At 43.7% G+C, this 18,948-nt stretch overlaps 1 protein-coding gene across 1 annotated transcript; it reads left to right on the top strand.

Annotated features, from left to right (window-relative positions):
- Positions 1-3,745: 3,745 nt before the first annotated feature.
- LOC121838084 lies at positions 3,746-16,589 on the top strand. Its single transcript, XM_042294141.1, has 7 exons — positions 3,746-3,803; positions 3,877-4,033; positions 5,159-5,229; positions 7,301-7,426; positions 9,905-10,075; positions 12,268-12,399; positions 16,387-16,589. The coding sequence occupies exons 1-7, from the start codon at positions 3,772-3,774 to the stop codon at positions 16,430-16,432; spliced, it is 735 nt and encodes a 244-aa protein (XP_042150075.1). The 5' UTR covers positions 3,746-3,771; the 3' UTR covers positions 16,433-16,589.
- The last annotated feature ends 2,359 nt before the right edge of the window (positions 16,590-18,948 follow it).

Genomic DNA, 18,948 nt, shown 5'->3' with positions numbered 1-18,948 from the left:
TTTTGGAACAGGCGGTGGGCGGTATGATTGTGCGGATTTGGCGCTACGCCCTGTCTCTGTTGAACGAGACTAAGCGCGTGCATGGCGATAGCAAAGTTGGAAGCTTTCAATAAAGTTTAGTTGCCAGTTAGCGTTTGTCCTGTGTGCTTCTTCGTCTTTTTGTCCCGTCTCTTTTGCGCTATTTTTAATATGAATTTCTATTGTTGACCCCAAAATGCTCCACCAGTCAGGAGTTAATGTGGAAAGTGTGCAACTTCAATGTTTAACAGCATAAAAAGCAAACATACAAGTATACACCTCTGTTTTGTGAAGTAAAATTATTGCTTGACACATTTTGCACGGTTTCTATTGTAAAAAGTAAAATAAAACTGGTTCAACATTTAAAAAAAAAATAAAAAGAAGCGGCTCCGGGAGCCGAGTAGCTCTCGAGAGCCTAACGAGGAGAGAGGCGAGGAGGATAAAGAGGAAAAAGGAGAAGGAGAAGGGTACCGGAGAACTGGAGCAGAAATGCACAAACCGAAACCGAAACTAACTTGACCGGAAGGGGAACCAGTTTATGCTTAATGTCGCCTGTTAGGAGCGCTAGCTGTCACTGGTCTATCTGGGTCGCTGGGGCCTATGGCAGTGTCCGCTCATTACCTTGTGTATATTATCTATGCCAGCCCCGCCTCCAGAGCGGCCGCGCCGTAAACTACTACAGAAGTTAAGATGTGCCTTGGTCAGGACGTGCTACCTGAATTCACCGCTGAGGCATGGTTGCATAAAAACAATGTTAATTTTGAGGCAAAACCTCGCAAACTAAATATTTTAGAAAAAATCACGCGCCCCTCATTTTGTACTAAACTTCAATAAAAGTTCCCCACTGAGGGTTTTAGTAATGTTGGTGTGTGGAATCAATAACTGCAATTTTTTTTTTTTCAGGCGAACACCTAGACTGTCGTTGCAATCGAGAGCGACATGCAAACAGCCCGTTTAGTCATGCCCATAATTCGTCGATTGTTTGTTTTTGGAATGAAATATTGGTCAGTTTCACCATTTACTTCCGTTGTGAATCGCAATCGTGGTTTTTGGCGTGCATCGCGGGGAAGGCCACCTTTCGGAATCTGTGCACCAATCTTGTGACGGAGGTTTTTATTGCTTGACCAACTGCTATCGCTCATACGCCCTTCTCAAGACAAGACACCTGGGAAAATGTGGATTCATTCGTTTCTACTGTAAAAGCAGACGTCGTATTCCACACGAAAATTGTTTAGGTAACTGTTATTCCTAGATATTTGTTGCGGTAAAAATGGTTGTTCTCATGTATTTGCATCTGTAGCTTCCGTGGCGTGGGCATTGCGCCTCGTTGGTTTAACACAGGTCTATCTTGCGATTCAACATTGATTGCTTAATTAAGCGAATCATTTCTAATCTGAAACGTGTATATATCGAGCAATGTTGAGCGTCAGTTCCGCCTTCCTTAATATTTCGCTAGACAAATCCTGGTAAGCTGTTAATACACCCTTTTCAAAAACGCACTCCGTCTAGCAGCTCCTGTGAACAAATGATCCAAGTCAGCAATAGTTTGGGCACGTACTATGAGCACGTATTGTACACTAGGGCTGTGAAAGCATTCGGTGACGAATCGGATTAAATCACAAGCGCTTTCTGCACAATAGATGGATGAATGGATGGTAATGGTTATACCCATTGTAACGGGCGCCAGCTTGCGCCACCTAGTCTAACATTCCGTCGTCCTTTTTTTTTTAATTCGTATGAATTTTATTATAACAGACCCCTCCCCCTTTTTTAAAGTGATTCCATTGCTTCATTTTATCTGTATTTTTTTATCCTTCCCTAGATCTCTTCCACCAATCTTCCAATCTCCTCAAACATTTCCCTATCCATTCGCCCATCCATGTCCGGAAAACCCAGTGCTTCTACCAAATCCGTAGTCATCCCCAAGAGGGTGGGACGAAGCCCCGTGCACCTTAAAATTACATGTTCTATAGTTTCCCTTTCGCGGTTGCTTTATTTCTTGTTTGTGTGCCCTGTATGTTGTTAAAGTTGATTTCCCCTGCATTCCCTCTTCCCACAATTTCCTCTCAGTTTCCTTTACTCCCTTTTCTACTAATATGCTTTGATCGGCTCCATCTCGTTGAATGTATTTAAATCTCAGCTTGCGGGTTCAATTTGTCCACTTAGTGTTCATACTTTTCATGTATAGATACTTGTGCACTTTCGCTGCCCACCGTGTATCCTCAATTTCAGCTAGTCTTTGTTCAAATTTTACTTTACTGATCGCTTCTCTAAGATGCCCAATCCATATCACCCTGTACTCCCTCATTTGGTGTATTCCTATGTGCCCCCAATGCCAACCTACCCACACTCCTTTGCTGTATCTCTAAACCTGCCTGAATTTCTGACCTCATACACATATCGCATTCCCAAATGAGAGTCCTGGCACCAAGACTCCCTCCATACACCTCTAACGACTTCATATCTATTATAGTTTCATAGTGCCCTGTGTTTCATGATAGCTGAATCTAGTTTCCCTTTTTTATTACAATATCTTCATGGTCTTTTAGATACCGTCTTCATTCACTTAACCATGCTCCCAACTATTTGTACTTTTTAACGTGTTCTATCAATGTGTCCTGTATCTCCAGGAGTTTAACCTTCTCGTCGTTGGAAACTATTATACCCGACTTGTATCTACTAAATTTTAGTCCTAAATTGTCCCCTTCCTTGCTGCAAATCCTAATCAGTTCTTTCTGAACTTTCTGATACGACTTTCTGATACGAGTACAATGTCGTCTGCATACATTATCCCCGGCAATACTTCATTTACTTTATGTCCTTCTTCCATGAAAGTCAGGTCAAAACCTAGGTTGCACTGTTCTAATCTTTTTTCCATCTCACTGAGGCACATCAAAAATAGCAGGGGAGACAATGGGCAACCCTGTCTAAGACCTCTTTTTATTGCTGTTGGTCTTGTAGTGTCGGTTTCCCATGTTTAACCACCCTATTCTCCGTATAAACCCGTTCTAGAAACTTAACCACGTCAAGCAACATTGGCGACCGCCAATGTTGCTTGACGTGGTTTTGAAATGTGCCTTTTGTTTCTAACATTGCAGTTGAGTTCGTATCTCCGGTTCCCTTTCCTCGTTTGTTTGATAGAGCGGGTTAAGCTTCGATTGATAGATTCAAACCAAGGAGCGCACTACGTTTTAATGGAAGTTAAACCGCAGCTGTCGCACCGAGCCACATCCAAGCCGATCCAGCGCTTTGAACGCATCACGTGATCACGTGCCTCGCGCGCTGCTGCACAGATCCAGAAAATCACGGGACGCTCGCACGGCAGTGGATTGGCTCTCATGGCTCGTAGCGTCCTACACTATCCATTGTAAGGTCGAACGGAGTAGAGTAGGAAATTCACTGTGTTCTTAACAGGGGAATTTTTAGGCTGGGAGTTGAACGCTGTCGAAACGCAGCAAAGGCTAGCTTATATTCGCAATATATTCCCAATAAGCGCAAGTTACGACTGGTAGGGCAGGACACAGGTTTGCTAACGTGTACCGTCAATGGGGAAGACAAAATTGTGCAATAAAAAGGTTTGACGACACTGCAATATTGTACACTAGTCTTCCAGTATACGTTAAAAATACAAATATTGGGTGCCACATTTGCTATGCAGAAGTTCAATAAGCTGTGTGATCCAGCTATGTCGCATGTTTGTTTTTTGTTAAGTGTTGTGTACTTTCACAGGAAATTGATACGGTGACCGCTTGGATGCTGTGTGACCAGTCAGAGAAATTGTTTGAGTAAGCACGCCACAACAATTAGATACGTCAGCCCTCTGTAGAATGCTCTGAAATGCAGGACTCTTACTCGTAGGCAAAACAAGACTACCCTGGAGACTTTGCTATGGCGGATGGAGTATGGGGCACGGGCATCTGACAATTGGAAACATTGGAATGCGTATCATTCTAGTCTTTTCGAGCTTTTCTTGAATAGTTACTTTAAGCGGAGTGACATGGTGGAGTCAATCATGGTAAGCAAACACAATTTCATTACGCTCTTGCTTTCTACCGGAACGGAAGTGGAGCATCCAAAACTTTTCACAATAGCGCTACACGTTGCAGTGTTGCACTGTTGCCAGATGTCCTCAGATTAACCTCCCAAAAGTTGTCAAGTTTCGTTACTTTTTGTAATCAACGTTACATCGAGCATACTAAAAATTTATAAATAACGGAAAAAGCAACAGGATTCTTTCAAAGTTACTTTGCAAAAAAATACTTTTACGCAAACAAAATCAAAACTGATAATTTAGTTTGTTAACAATATTACTTTTTTTACATAATTGTCACAGCGTCTTAGAAACGGTACCTTCTGAAATGCGACGGATTCGGAAGGGAGAATTTTTATTTTGGCCTACGTCTCGTAAAATGCAAACCAAGAAATGGCGTAACGCTTGCACAGATCAAGTCGGGAACAAAATATCGCGATTGGAAACTCCTGTACTATATATTTTCTCTTAATTTTATTCTTCTCTAAAGATCTGTAAACTTTTTTTTTCGCGCGCCTTTTTCCCTAAGCTATACCCTTCAAAGTACCTATAAAAAAATTAGAACACAGTCACTATACTATTTCTTTGCGGTAATACATCGCGCCGGTACCTCTACACATTCATATGACACGAATATCGCGGTTTCGTAGAAGTCAAGTCTCTGACTCTGAATTACTTTTAAACTTCACACATCTTGTTTGCATCCGCTCAAACTACAGTATTGAATTAACTATTTTAACCTAAAAACTGCAGCAATTCTGACCTTTTATTTTACATCTTCGCTTTGGAGTCCACGTTCTTGTCGAGCTCAAGTGTGTGTCCCCCTTCGTTTTTTAGTATCGGGTTTTATGTCTCGACCGATAAGTTTGTTCATCTTCTGGTAGTTGTCAGCGAATATTTCAATTATATTTTTTTTATTTTATTTTAGCGACAACATTGGGATAGCTGCGAAGTGTTATTTTAAATCAGAAGCAGATGCAGAATAGGAATATTTATTTTTCATTAATCTGTTTCAACTTCATGCAACTTCGATAATTGTTTATCAAAATAATGTGTTGAAATGAATGTAACTTCATCATTTCAACCAATTAAATGGCGGCACTTTTTCAGGAACGACTTTTGTCTATTATGGATAACGTAGCAAAGAAAATGGACTTCACGCCCGTGGCAAATGACGTTACGTGAGTATGAATTGGATGTGATCTCATTACACTTCGCTGCGAAAATATAAGTCAAGATTTCTTGGACTCCTTTCACTTTGATTTTGGTTTTATGGAGTCATGCGAGATCTGTAAACATTATTAGATCGATTTTGTTTCGTGTAACTTCTGGTGTATATTCTCCCAAGTTTAAGTAACTATTTTTTATTGGTTTATTACATACTGCACTTAAACTTCATGAATGTTCCTGGCAGGAAGGGCAGAAAGGGAAATACGGGAAATCTCGTACATGTTCAGAGAAGCATTTTCACCGATAACAGGCTGCACGTCGACATTATCGTTAGGTTTTGCAGTATGCTATTTTGCCGTTACGTAGAAGTTTTATCAGTTCATACGCGAACAAGTCTTTATTAAGATGTCCTCACTGAGGCTGAACCTCCAGAAAATGTGTACAAGTCTAGTAACAATCCACTGATGAGTGTGAATTCGAACTAGTGAGGTGCTTCTGTTATAATGATACTAAAGTGTCAGAACGGTCACAAGTAGCGCTGGACGTCGATTAAAACTTTTAACCAGATTAATTAACACCTTTTAGTCTATTAATTATTCGGTTAATCGATTTTGTTGATTCTCATGCATATGTTTCTAAAAGGAACTTTTTTTTTTTTTTGCCGTTGCTGAATTGTGATATACGGCGCAATGTACGTTTTCGGATTTTAAATCAACTCTGATGTATAGTTGAGAACGATCAAAGGACTCCCCCACTCGCAAATTCTTACGTCAGCCCCAGAGGCAAGGAGGTTCGTTGACATTCTCAGGCAATATCGAACTCCTTCGATTGTTCCCAACAGTCTCTGCTGAGCTAAACGGACACTCCCATGGCTTTGACGAGGCCGGAACACGTACAACCCTCTCCCCTAGTTTGGAGTTACCAATCTCGCCCCTACGGCTTACTTTAGGTCAATAATTCCACCTAAAGGTTTAACATCGCACAAGTGTACTCGTCCACGTCTGCGCGGTGAAAGAGTTAAATGTGTATATTTTGTTGATAAAATTTAACCGATTAAGCTAGTAAACAAATTAATCGCGATAAAAGCATTATTCGATTAATCGGTAGGTTAATCGATCAAATGCCCAGTCCTAGTTACAAGTGTAATTTTCGCGGATATGTCTGGCCTGCAGCCCTAAGGCAGAGGAGTAACTTCGATCTACGATGACGTCAGCGCCATAGAAGCTCCGTTGACCATTGCTGTTTGTGGCGGCCTTCAACGTTTAAACTTGACATTTCGCATCATAGTGGACAAGGCCTTTCAGTACAACGATTGAAGCCCGCAGTAGCCTGGTTCAATATTTTCCTATGATCATTATATTAGTCCACGTGATAGATTCAACTCAATCAACGTCGCCTAGAATGATCAAAGCCCGCTCCCTAGCGTTCCGACGTCATCAGAGTGAGCTGCACGAGCGCTGCGTCGGCGTTCGGCTTCGCCTCGTGTCCAATCAACGCGTCGAAGGACGCCCACCATCGGGCTCGGACCCAATGGCTGACTTGGCGCCATTCAAGTGTGATGACGTCACGAGGAGGTAGACCAGGCTGTTTACTGGCTTCGGATATTCCAGGCATGGTGTTGACACATAGCGGGGCGCAAGGTCGTCTGCTCCTTGCGCAGGGGCGGCGATGATGTCAAAACGCCGAACTCTAAAAAAATAGTGGGTAGAGCTTAAGGCATCTAGCATTGAAGTCCACGAGAAGCAGACGGCTAGCCCTCCGAATAGGCCCACTGCACAAAAATTGTTTCGGTAAATTCGGTCTTGGCGAGTACATAGTGTCATTGGGGAGTGGACGATATTCGAAGTCTGTGCCCCGTCAAATGGTTTAAATTTTAAAACATTCTTATTAGAGCGAAACCCTATCAAGGAGAAGGAGGTAGAAGAAATTAAACAGTCCGTAAAAAAGAAAAGAAAGGAAAATCTTGTAAACAAACGCGTTTGAATCAAATGAGCGACGCCGTCGAGGGCTTCGCGTTGTACCTGACTCTGACAACAGTTAACAATTTACTTTCTCGTCCTACTATTACTTGTCGACGTTCAGTTACGCTCAAATCAACACTGTCGGCGTCCTGTGCGGTATCGGCCACCCCATCTGTGTGAATGCCTCGAGGTTGCTTTGGAATGAAGGCAGCTCCCTTTGGCAGAAGGGTTACAAGGAATTCAACCGGTAAGTTCTGTAGTTCCATTTTTATACAGTAGAGCTGTTAAGGGCTAGGTTCCCCAGTTTCGTGTCCGTCGCCAAATAAATGTCGACAGAAAACTCTGGTCAGCTGCCGCCATCTTAGAGCGACGGCGGCAACCAGACTACCGGCTTACCGGTCGTCTAGTTGCTGTCGTCGCTCATAGTTGGCGGCAACATTTCCAGCCTTTCCAATCCGGTTTTCACCAGAGTGGAAAGGATGAATTACACTAGGCGTCGTCTGAGAAGTCGTCCTCGAGGTCGTCCTAGCAGTCATCTTTGAAATCGTCCTTGACGTCGTCCTTGAGGTCGTACTAGAAGTCGTCCTAAACGTCGACCCTGAGGTCGTCCTAGACGTCGTCACTGAGGTCGTCATAGGCGCGGTCCTTGAGGTCCTAGGCGTCCTCCCTGAGGTCGTCCTAGACGTCGTCCTCTAGGCGTCGTCCCCGAGGTCATCCTAGAAGTCGTCCTTGAGGTCGTTCTTGAAGTCGTCCCTGAGGTCGGTCAAGACGTGGTTCAAGACGTCGCCCTCTAGGCGTCGTCCTACAAGTCGTCCTTGAGGTCGTCCCACCATAGTACAGCTTCGCTGGTCTTCTTTGTTTACCAGAGTGCAAAGGGTGACATTTTCTTTTTAACGTATGGAGGATTAGTGTTCTTCACATACTACAGAGGAGCGTATTTTCTATTGCTTCTATTTTCTTTCGTGTTGCTTATATTTTAAATCACTCTGTAAAATTCCATAAGGCGTTAAGTGGCTACGATGAGAAACACCAGGACACTATAAACAGCCCAGCCACAAGGGCGTTCAAACAGGTTTTGGGACCTATGGGTGGTGTAATTCTTTTGCGGATACCAAATTCTCGGGCACTCTGATGGGATAGGTAATGTTGCGAGCGTAGTGCGCTACTTTGGGTTGCATCGAGCTCGTATTTCCACCTATATAACTCGCGTCATTGGGAAATATTGGTTGTAGCGCGAAAAGAGTTTCCGTCCAACATGGAAGCTCTCAGCAGCCCATAGGCTAAATGTTCCAGTCAAGCTGGAACAACGTAGCAAACCGACCACTGGCGAATGCACCGAATTGCACAAGTGACCACTTAACTTGCTTGTAGGTTGGCACGATGAGGAGTATAACGAAATGAAACATTCCGAAACATTTTCCAATTTTGAGGCCGACTTGTGACTGCATTTGTTTCGAAGGTATGCATGTGAGATGTTTAGGAAGCATCACAATGTTTCCAGCCGCTTCGGTGGCTTCGAGGCAAAGCGCGACAGATCCCCAGTTGGCGGGTTCGAGTCTTGACAAAGGTGCATGGCGGATAAGCTGCTGTGTAATCGAGATTTCGATCGCACGTCGGATAATCTCCAGATGGTCAAAACTAATCCAGATTGTTGTTTTTGCTGGAGCGTGCCATATGTCCTCTGTTGGTTCGACACATACCAAATATTTACTTTACATGTTTTGCGAAAAGTAGCCGTATTCAGGCATTTTAAAAACAAAAATAAAAAAAATGCGAACTTTTTTTGTTATATATTGTTCTGACTCCACTAGACATTTCTTTTTATTATATATGTATTTCTGAGCGCGAATCAGTTGTGAATGCGAAAGTATGCAAGCCGCTCGTCCGCTCCCTTTGTCGTCTGCTGCGTTCTAGCGCGCGCGTGCTTCGGGGTCTCGAAGGCCATGTGTGATGGTAAGAAATATGGACTCGGGATCTCGACACGGTGGATGTGAGGAAAAATATATTGTTTGAAAAGTATCGGAATAATAACGTTATTGTAACCACGAAAAATATATATACACAAAGCCAAGTCTGGGGTGTTCTGCTCACTCGCCGCCGCACTTCAGGTGTTGTCGGAACCTCGGATGCCCTAGGCGTTTTCCGGATGGCGAGGTCTCGATGTTCGGTGCCGGCGGTGGTTCCCCGCCAAGCCTGGTTGGTGCCCCCAAGGACCTCAGACGTCTGTCCGGAACGCGTATTACTTGGCTGCTGGAGCCAGCGGCGTTGAGCTGTGTTCGTTCCTTCCGTGTCCAACCCCAAAACCGCACTGCACGAGTTTGCCTGAGCCGTCACATCTGCCCATGTTGTCTTCCTTCTCTTCTATGTCCCGTTCACGTCATCACACCATGGCGCAGCGGCCAGTGGGAGCCCCGGCGACGCGCGCCAGCCAACGGAACCGAAGGCGAATCGCTTCTATTGGGGTCGCGGCGGAAACTAGGAGCCGTTTTCACGCTTCAGTCAGCTCGCTCCATGAGACAGTTAATGCTTTCGCACTAAAACGGCTTGCTCACCGTTTCCCTATGCATGGACTGAGGACTCCTCGAGCTTCTAGCTTTTATCCTCATTTCCTTACCATGTTTACGAATGGAATTAAAGAATTTGATTAAATATGATTCGATTTTGCACGGGTTTAGGGCTCGTATAACTTTTTTGCGTGATTGTGATGTATTTAACATATTTTCAGGTGGGTAAAGAATAGGTCCTCCATTCCCGGAAAAGTGGTTATGGGCATGCTGCTACGTTTTGGCTCACCCGAAGAACAGGGGACCATTTTATCCTGGATCCGTGAAACGGAAAATAAAAAAGTTGCACAGGAGGTGATCGCCCAGTGCACCAATGTCTCTCTCATTGAAATGTGAGCATCGTATAACTGCAGGGAAATTTTTGTATTTACGTAGTGTGACAACAGATTTCCTCGGAATGTCAAATTTATGCTGTTTTTAGATAAAACTATTTTTACACCTGTATTATAGTACTTTTGTTTTAATTTCAAAACTACTACTGACGCAGCAACCATCTGTACCATAATTAATGCATTTCTTTTTTTCTTTTTTTTCTTTAATCGTAAAAAAAGCCAGGAGGAACTTGTTACACAGAGACGTTTCTTCCTCTGCCGTGACAGCCGAGAAAGCATAATTACAAATGTTAGAGGGAAGCATTCTTAAACGGCTAGTGCGTGAAAGCAGTCCGCGTTATTCTGACAGCAAACCTACAAAGAAGCAAGACTGATGCACAAAGTGGCGCTTAAATAACTGACTGCTCTGCAACCCCTAGGGGCTGCTGGTGGTTAAACGTTTTGCTTATTGATGAAAGGGTTAGGTCAAGGCCTCTTGATAAATATCATCTAGCCTTGATGGGGAAGGCTCACGACGAGATGACACAGTGGCGCCATCTATGGCGCCGCACTGGCCCACTTTCGATCTTGCTATATGTCCTAAACTAGACTGAAGGTTCTGCAGTATTCAGGGGCGGATCCAGAACTCTGTTGAGGGGGGGGGGGGGGGGCGGAAAAATTTGTAAGGATTCTATTCTCCCATTCGAAGGAGTGGTACTCCAAGTCCAGAGTCCAAGTGTGCCTGCTAGGGTGCGACCTACCTATTTTGAACCCTCGTCCTTGAGTACCGAGCCTTCTACCACCTGGCAGGCCGGCAATCGGTTATTATTTGGGGGGCGGACGGCGGGTGGACGGGCGTCGGGGGTCTGCCCATGTCGAATGGCCCTCCGAGAAGGGGGGGGGGGGGGAGTGGGGGGGTCGACTTAGTTTGGGGGGGGCGGCCGCCCCCGTCGCCCCCCCCCCCCCCCCCCCCCTTGGATCCGTACCTGGCAGTATTAGCAAGGTCAAATTTACGTACTATGCACGAAAAATATGCCCCTTAAAACACTCAGAATTATTTTACGCCTACGGCTCATGAATGGTGCGTAAAAAATAGGTGTACATACTCTACCGGAAGTGGACGAAAACTATCCGATAGGTGGCGTCACTGTGTTATCTCGACGTAAGCAGCCACACTCAAGTCCAAATCTGTAAGCCGGCCTTTAAAACTACACTGATTACAATTTTGTTCATTTACATGGCCGAGCGGACAGCCAACGGAAAGCCACCGCGCCTAAAACAAGACACCACAAAAACACTTGCGTTCGCCTAATTTAAAGTGACGTTTAAAAGCATGATTACAAAGGCTTATTTTTCAACGTCTCCTAAGATTTTGAAGGTTAAATAATACGAAGTGCATTTTTCTCACAAGTCTTTCAAAAAATGTTTTTAATAACATAAGGGAATATTGCTTAACAAAAATCGTCCTTAAAAAACTTTTATTAATTTATTTATTTATTTATTTATTTGGTGATACTGCCAGCATTCTGTAGAACGCCCAGGCAGGAGGTGTACAAAAACAATATTCAAGAACAAGCGGAAGCAGTACAAACAAACAGACAGAGCCACAACTCAAGAAAGTGCGAGAGTAGGGCTTCACTAAGAGTATCTATTGATCTCAAATTTACAACACTTTCAGGAAGCTTATTCCACTCACACGTGGTTCTAGGAAAAAAGGATGCCTTAAACAATGTGGTTCGACACAATGGTTCGACAAGTGTTAATTGGTGTTTGCCTCTCGTGGTCCTTGTTTCGTTAAACGAAATGTAATCACAGAGATGCAGTCGCAAATTACCTTGCATCATATTATAAAGAAACTTCAGCCGTTCTGTTTTTCTCCGGGTTGCTAAATCACTCAATCCCGATCTTGGATACAAATCTGAAACGGATGACATAAAACCATAAAGCTTGTACACAAACCGCAAAGTTTTTTTTGTTTTTTTTTTGCACAGTCTCTAACATATCGATTGACATCTTTGTATGAGGGTCCTTTACAATACATGCATATTCTAGCATTGGTCTTATGATGGTCTTATAAGCAGTTGGTTTCGTTTCAGGTGAACAGAGGTTAATATTTCGTTTCATGTAAAATATGTTAGGCAAGAGGGCTTCGTTGCATTTAGTAGATTTATTAATTTTAGAAATTGTGTAATATTTGTCGTTTCCTACAATAGGTTCGCTCGAGAGAACTTCATGAATGTAACGGATTGGATACAGCTTCCAGAGGCACTGGTTTCAACCGCCTACCGCAGGGCAGCATTCAGGGTTGCCATGAGTGTGCCGGAAGCCGTTCGGCGAAATAAGGGGTATGCAACCTTTCCATTCATACGAATCTGTTAAACACAATGTAAACATTCCTAAACCATGACGCAGGCAAAAGCCTAAAAGCTGGTATTTTCTCTGAGAATCTACTTACCCAATTTGGCGGTGTTCGTGAATCAATACAGGTATCCTTGACACAAATCGATTAAGCACGATACCGGAGCTACGCCAATATGCATAGGTCAAAATAATGGTGTATCCGCACGACAGAGTCGCATGTACAGGGTGAGGCCGTAATTTACCGGCACAATTGGCATACCTTGAAATATTTGAATTCTAGGAGTACGTACCTGGAACTGGGCACGCGAACAAACGTATCGCAAAATATCGTACGTCTCTATTTTTTTTAGAACTTACCTCGGAGGTGGTGAGGTATTAAAATAATGCGAAAACGGTGGCCATGAATTTTCTAGTCCTACATTGGATGTTCGTCGTCTGCACGCTGGTTTGCGAGCTTGCTCCCAGGTGGCCACCCATCGTATATTTTATTTAAATTATTACTTACCAGAATTATCTTGCTCGTTGCCAATCTCCAATATGGTTTCCTCATTGTTTATTTTTTTTGGCATTCGGCAAGACACCTGGTAGCGAGTTCGCAAACTAGTGAGCAGACGACGAACAGGCTGATATAGAACATAGAAAGCGCACGGCCGCCGTTTTTGCATCTTAATGTTTTGTCTACCCCTAGTTGAGCTTTAAAAAAATACTTCACTTAAAACTTCTTGTGAAACGACATTCGCGTGCCGAATTTCAGGTAGGTAATTTTCTAATTCGGATTCTGCAAGGCGTGCCAAACTTGCTGGTACTCACGGCCTTACCCTGTAATTAAGCCGGCGAAATTTTTTTTTTTTTTTTTTTTGTGAATTTGTTAGCGATCTTCGAGGGCTCGTCGAACAAAAGAAAGGGAAGGAGAGAAAGAAAAAAATCACACCACAGACCAATGTTGTTGGCCGCAGTCTTTCCCCGATTGCAGGGGGAGGGGTCACTCCCATTGGGCGATAGGTAGTTTGCGGGCCCGCTGTTGAGAATAGCGAATATCCGTGACGCGGTACACGTGACCACCTAAAAACTCAATGACGCTTAAACCCATGTTCGGACAAAAACGCTGTCGTGGGAAGACACAGTAGGAGATGAACAAAAACCCCATAAGGAGAAATCACTCTTCTTTTTTTATTTGAGGAGGGGGGGGGGGGCAAATTTTAGCCTCACTAAAATGCACTTATAATTTCGAAACCAACTACAAAGGTGTGCAACTCCACTAAACACTGACATAGTAGCTCGGGGTGAGCCATGCGCTCGATTGACCGGACGTGCGTCTATCTTTTGTCACGTGATTAAGCCTCCCTCCCAACATTAACCCTAACCCCAGAGAGAGCGAAGTGTTCGATGAGAAAATGAAGGTGGTTGAATAATACCGGCAAGCGCGTCGACACTCCCGCACGATATCAGCTTAAGCGTGAACGAATTATACCATTTTACAATTTATTAGCACACCTTAAAAAAGAGAACGAGACTGACTGCCACATTTCGATGTACTTCGTTGCAGGAAAATATTAGGTATTGATATCTGTTCCCCAAGCGAGGTTATTTACAGCGAGGAAGATCTCAATATGGTAAGCACGGATCCAAAAATTCGATGCTCAGTAGCGGAACTACCCCCAGATGGCTAACTTAAAACGAAAAGAAATCACGCAACAGATGTGTACATCAACTGCCGGTGGTAAACTTGGAAAATAACTATGCAGTAATTATAACACACCGTGAATTAGGATTAATTACACGACACTGAAGTGTCGTATGCCGATTGAGATTTGGGGGTGAGACAGCTGGGGGAAAGACAACGAATTCGCATGAAGCCGAAGAAATCCACGCATCACTTAAAAAATAATGAAACAAAGAACTGCGATTGATCTCTACCCGTACAGCTCGCAACAGTGTCCGTCGAATTAGTTCAGTAAAAAACAGTGTGTTACTAAAAGCAATCAGATTGACACAATATGCCAGATACATTGGACACATGACAAGGAACCTAGAGTCCAAAGGATGGCATATAGCATACCAATGGCTGCCATCACACGTCGGTATCTCGGGCAATGAGACAGCCGATCGTCTCGCTAATGCAGCTCACCACATTCATGTACCAACACTTGTTATACCAAAAATGTATGAGGCCAGACTTATTATTCACAAAGAAATAGAGAAACTACATCCGGACACGCGCGTCTCTACCGGGAAGCCACCCGCACGCGTGCCTCCAAAGCTGTCCCGAGCCTCCGCTTCTCTACTGCACAGACTTCGCACTGGTTGTGCCTTTACTGCGAAAGCCCTTCACCGTATGGACCCAACAATAAACCCAAACTGTCCATCCTGTGATGTTCCCGAGGACCAGGACCATCTCCTCTGGACCTGCCCTACTCTAGCGGACAAAAGAAAATCGCTTCTCGACGGCCTGCGGCAAGCAGGCGTAGCAAGTGCTACAACACAGGACATTCTTTTTCCCCCAGGTTCTGCACGCAATGTCTCGAGAACATTCGCCGCAGTTCTCAAGTTCTTGGAGGACACCAGTTTATTTGACCGCCTCTAACCCCGGTGTCTGACATACACTGGGCGATGGCAACACTTCAACAACCGAGCCACAAAAACTGCTGACCAATTGTTCTTCTTTTTTTTTTTTAATTCTTTCTTCATCTTCCTTTTTGATCCCTTTTCATCCCATTTCCTCTCTTCTCTTTTCAATCTGTTCCTTTTCTTCACCTCTCTTCTTTCTTTAACTTTTTCTCATCTCCCCTTTCATCCCCCTCCCTTCCCCGGAACTAACCCGCCCCCACTAAAGGAGTGGCCAACATGTTCCGGCTTTCCGCTACCCTCACCACTAACTACTACTACAATCAGATTGAAATACTTTTTGTGATCTCAGCAGCTCGTTAATATGAAAAGTCTATTCATATATTGCGGCTTTTAATTTTTTTCGAGAAACGGATGTTAAGTTGCACTGGGGAGACTTGGCATACTTGAATTAAATCACTAGCTATCCGGCAATTTGCGGACACATCTTGAAAATTAGAATTCAATGTCTGCTTAGCTTTCACATCTAAATTCGGCAGCGAATAGTACCTATGAACGTTACCTCCTCCTTGGAAATACTTTACTTTGTAGCGACGCAAATCATGCAAAGTAAATAATTGAACGCCGGTGACGTCTTCCCCTACTACTATCATAATGAAAAGTCATCTGTGATATTTTTACCTCGGAATGTAAACATAAGTGAGGAGGCATAGAGACAACGAGTCAAATGATACACCCACATACATAGAACGTAAATGGACTCCTCCTATATATCCGTCTAAATCGCGCCAAGGTTGGCCCGCTATTTTCTCGTAAGATATGCGTGATTCGGAGAATGGGAAAAATTCGAACTTTTTTTATTTAACCGGTACTTTCAAGAAATCTATTGTTCTGAATTGGTGAAACGTCTATTTGCATTCATTATGATTTCAGCAGACGAACGTAATCACTTTTACCCACGAAAAAGTGTTTAAAAAAAAACAGTCAGGTGTGTGACATGTCTGTTTTGAAGGTTCAGAAAATCCTCATATGCGGTAGCAAAACGTGTCCACACAACAAAACTGCCTTATTTTTATGATTTTCTTACTAGTTTATGTGCGAAAAAAGTCGCATTTAAGAGGTGGAAAAAACTCTTTTACAAGTGCGTGTGGACGCAACATTGTTTCCCTACTCCGGGAATTATTATCATCATGTTTGTGTTTGTCTTGTGCCTCCACATTCTCTATGGTTACTATATACTTCCTACATCGAAGCAGATACTATACTCCGACATGCCGTAATTTTTCTTTTTCAGTAAGGTGTTCCTTCGCCACCATATTAGAATTTTACTGATTGTCTTATCTGATTTATTTAGCGATACTTAAACGTATAATGTTGCTTAGGCGTTTAACGTTGATCTTATGCAGTACATCGCCAAGCTTCCCAGTCTTAACTGCGACGAAGGAAGCGTAGAAGAAGGTCTTACGGATGTCCGGGTCATTCTGGCCAACTTGAAAAGAGGCAGACCAGGCCTGCTTCGCTGGCTCAAAGGAGAACTTCCACCAGCGGTTCCTTGAGCAAGAGCATCGATGGAAACACTGGAATAATGAGTGGGACCGATGAAATAAAGTATCCCATAGCAATTAGTGTTGTAGTTAAAAAAAATATTCAAACGTATTACCTTCCCCTTCACCATGACATCTGTCAGAATTCGAAAGACACTATTTTCGAGGAGTCTCTGTGCACAGCCAAGAAGCTACTGTGTACAACAATACTCGAGGAAACAAATCCTAATCAAATTACCAATAAACATGGACGAGCAGAATTCGGAAAATTACTAATGCGTTCTGCTTAAATACGCTGATAATATCAAATACCTAGGGATTCATTCAGACAAACATATTAAATTGAATATTTATGTAGAACATATTTGTAAAAAATTAAGGATATTAATGGCGCAGATGTGTCACGTACAAGATCTGGTCCCTCGACCCATACTAAGAACGACATGCAATTCACTAGGCAATTCCACACTCCAATATGGAATAACAGTCCATGGGCACTGTGCCAAATATATCTACAATTAAAAATAGAATTGATCCAAAAAAGGACAGCCCCCTAAAAGGTAGGTTACCGAAGTGAAGAAACACATCTGCAAAACTATATTCATAAAGAACTAGGAATGTTGCGTTACAGAGACCATATGATGTATGATATTAAAATAATACATTTTTTCAACAACATAAAGTGGAAAATGACAAAAGACAGTTATGTTTCCTTAAAATTTCTAGAATTAATGGGTAACATTAATGGGTAAAACGCTCCTTGGAAATCTAATCAAATTATTCTACATATTTGGTGATGGGTTTTAATTTCATGAAGGTATTGAGTTAAGTGATATAATGCTATGGTGGATGATATAGTCTCAAAGAAAGTGTCAACGGCAGGCGCGTTTTATCGAACGCCCGGCCTTCAGCACGCGCTCCATGCCTTCCGTCGTGCTTTGACAGAGCCCAAAACGTTGAGGCGCTTTTTGAAGGTACATGGCGCTCGCGCTGGATGCGGGACAAACGAACGCAGAAAAACGCCCATCGCATTTGTGCATTCGCTATCGCGGGCTACACCAATGAAGCACAGGGAATGCACCGCGATCGTTTTTTATTTGCGTGATTGGCTTAGCTGCACTCTAAAAAAAAAAAAAAAAAAAAAAAGAGGAAAAAGGTAGCAACGGCGCATTTTCCTCCCTTTTACTGACGCGCCCCCAAGCGGACACGAGAAGAAGGGAGAAACAATACGTTTTTCTCCCTCTTTAGGCAGACGGGAGAAACCTTCCACACTCCCGACTCATCTTTCGGTTTCGTTTTTTGAGCACGTCGCGCAGGTTGTTTAATAAATGTTGTTGAGTTGATTTTGCTTCAGCGGCAGCGAAGGCCGCCTGTAATAGACCCTTTACGAAAGTCAGCGCTTCTATAGTCGGTTACAAGTCAAGAAGGTAGGAGAAGCTCCTCCCACAAGTGTGATGCGCCCGTTTCAAATCTCTCCGCCGTCGAAAGAAGAGTTCACTGGAAACGCTCCTTGTTCCGCTTCAATGGATTCCCACTTGTCTCCGATCCCACTTTTTACGAAAGCGACCTTTGTATTCATCGGAGAGGGAACCGAGCCCCTGAAAGCAGCCTTTGTATCCATCGGGGGGGGAAGCTAATCCCCGAAAGTCGTATTTGTTTCCGTCGGTGGGGGAGAACTCTAATCTCCCTCTCGTGGCTTCCACAATGCTAAGTCAAAGTCGAAAGATAAAGCAAATATCTATAGAAAGGCAAGACCCTCCTCGCGCGTTGTCCGCGACGTCACGGAAACGGTGGGACGCTATTGGATGCAAAGGTGGCGGAGGGATATCTGATTCCCTTTGAGATGTGCCGCTACCTTCTTAACCTGTAACTGACTATAGTGTTGGTTGCGCGAACTTGACAAAATCCGCCATTACTACGTGGTCAAGCATCGAGGGGGACGGTTGAACCTGAACCATTCCGATGCGTTCGGCAGTGGGGATAGCGTTTGACATGCCAACCCATTGCTGCGTCCCTCAATGCACCCAAAGAGGGCCGCCAAAAGATGAAAAACAACACAAGGTAAGTCTTTTTTTTTCTTTTTTTCACGTTAAAAACACCAGTATTCGAAGAAATCGGGTCATGCAGATCCGCGCGGAGTGAGCAACGATCACATTTGGCCTGTCCGCTGCTGCCTCATTCGGGGTGTAAAGTTAGCACAAATAAAAATAATCTATAGAGGATAACCCCTGTCCACGCGACATCGTTTCGAAATGCGTTTGAACTGCACGAGTAATCGTGCGATGGATCCCGTAGCTGCGAGCGACTCTTGACCAGGATTCAGAGTTGATTCCTGACAACGTTGCGTTGTGGGGTCCGATCACAAGTTGTGTGAAGTTTCCTAGTAGGTATGGGCACGTAGAGTGCTCGCGCGTCACGACATTA

Source organism: Ixodes scapularis, unplaced genomic scaffold (genome assembly GCF_016920785.2).
Source record: "Ixodes scapularis isolate PalLabHiFi unplaced genomic scaffold, ASM1692078v2 PGA_scaffold5__190_contigs__length_132052651, whole genome shotgun sequence".
Classification (NCBI taxonomy): Eukaryota; Metazoa; Arthropoda; class Arachnida; order Ixodida; family Ixodidae; genus Ixodes; species Ixodes scapularis.
This window is presented reverse-complemented; position numbering and strand designations above follow the sequence as displayed.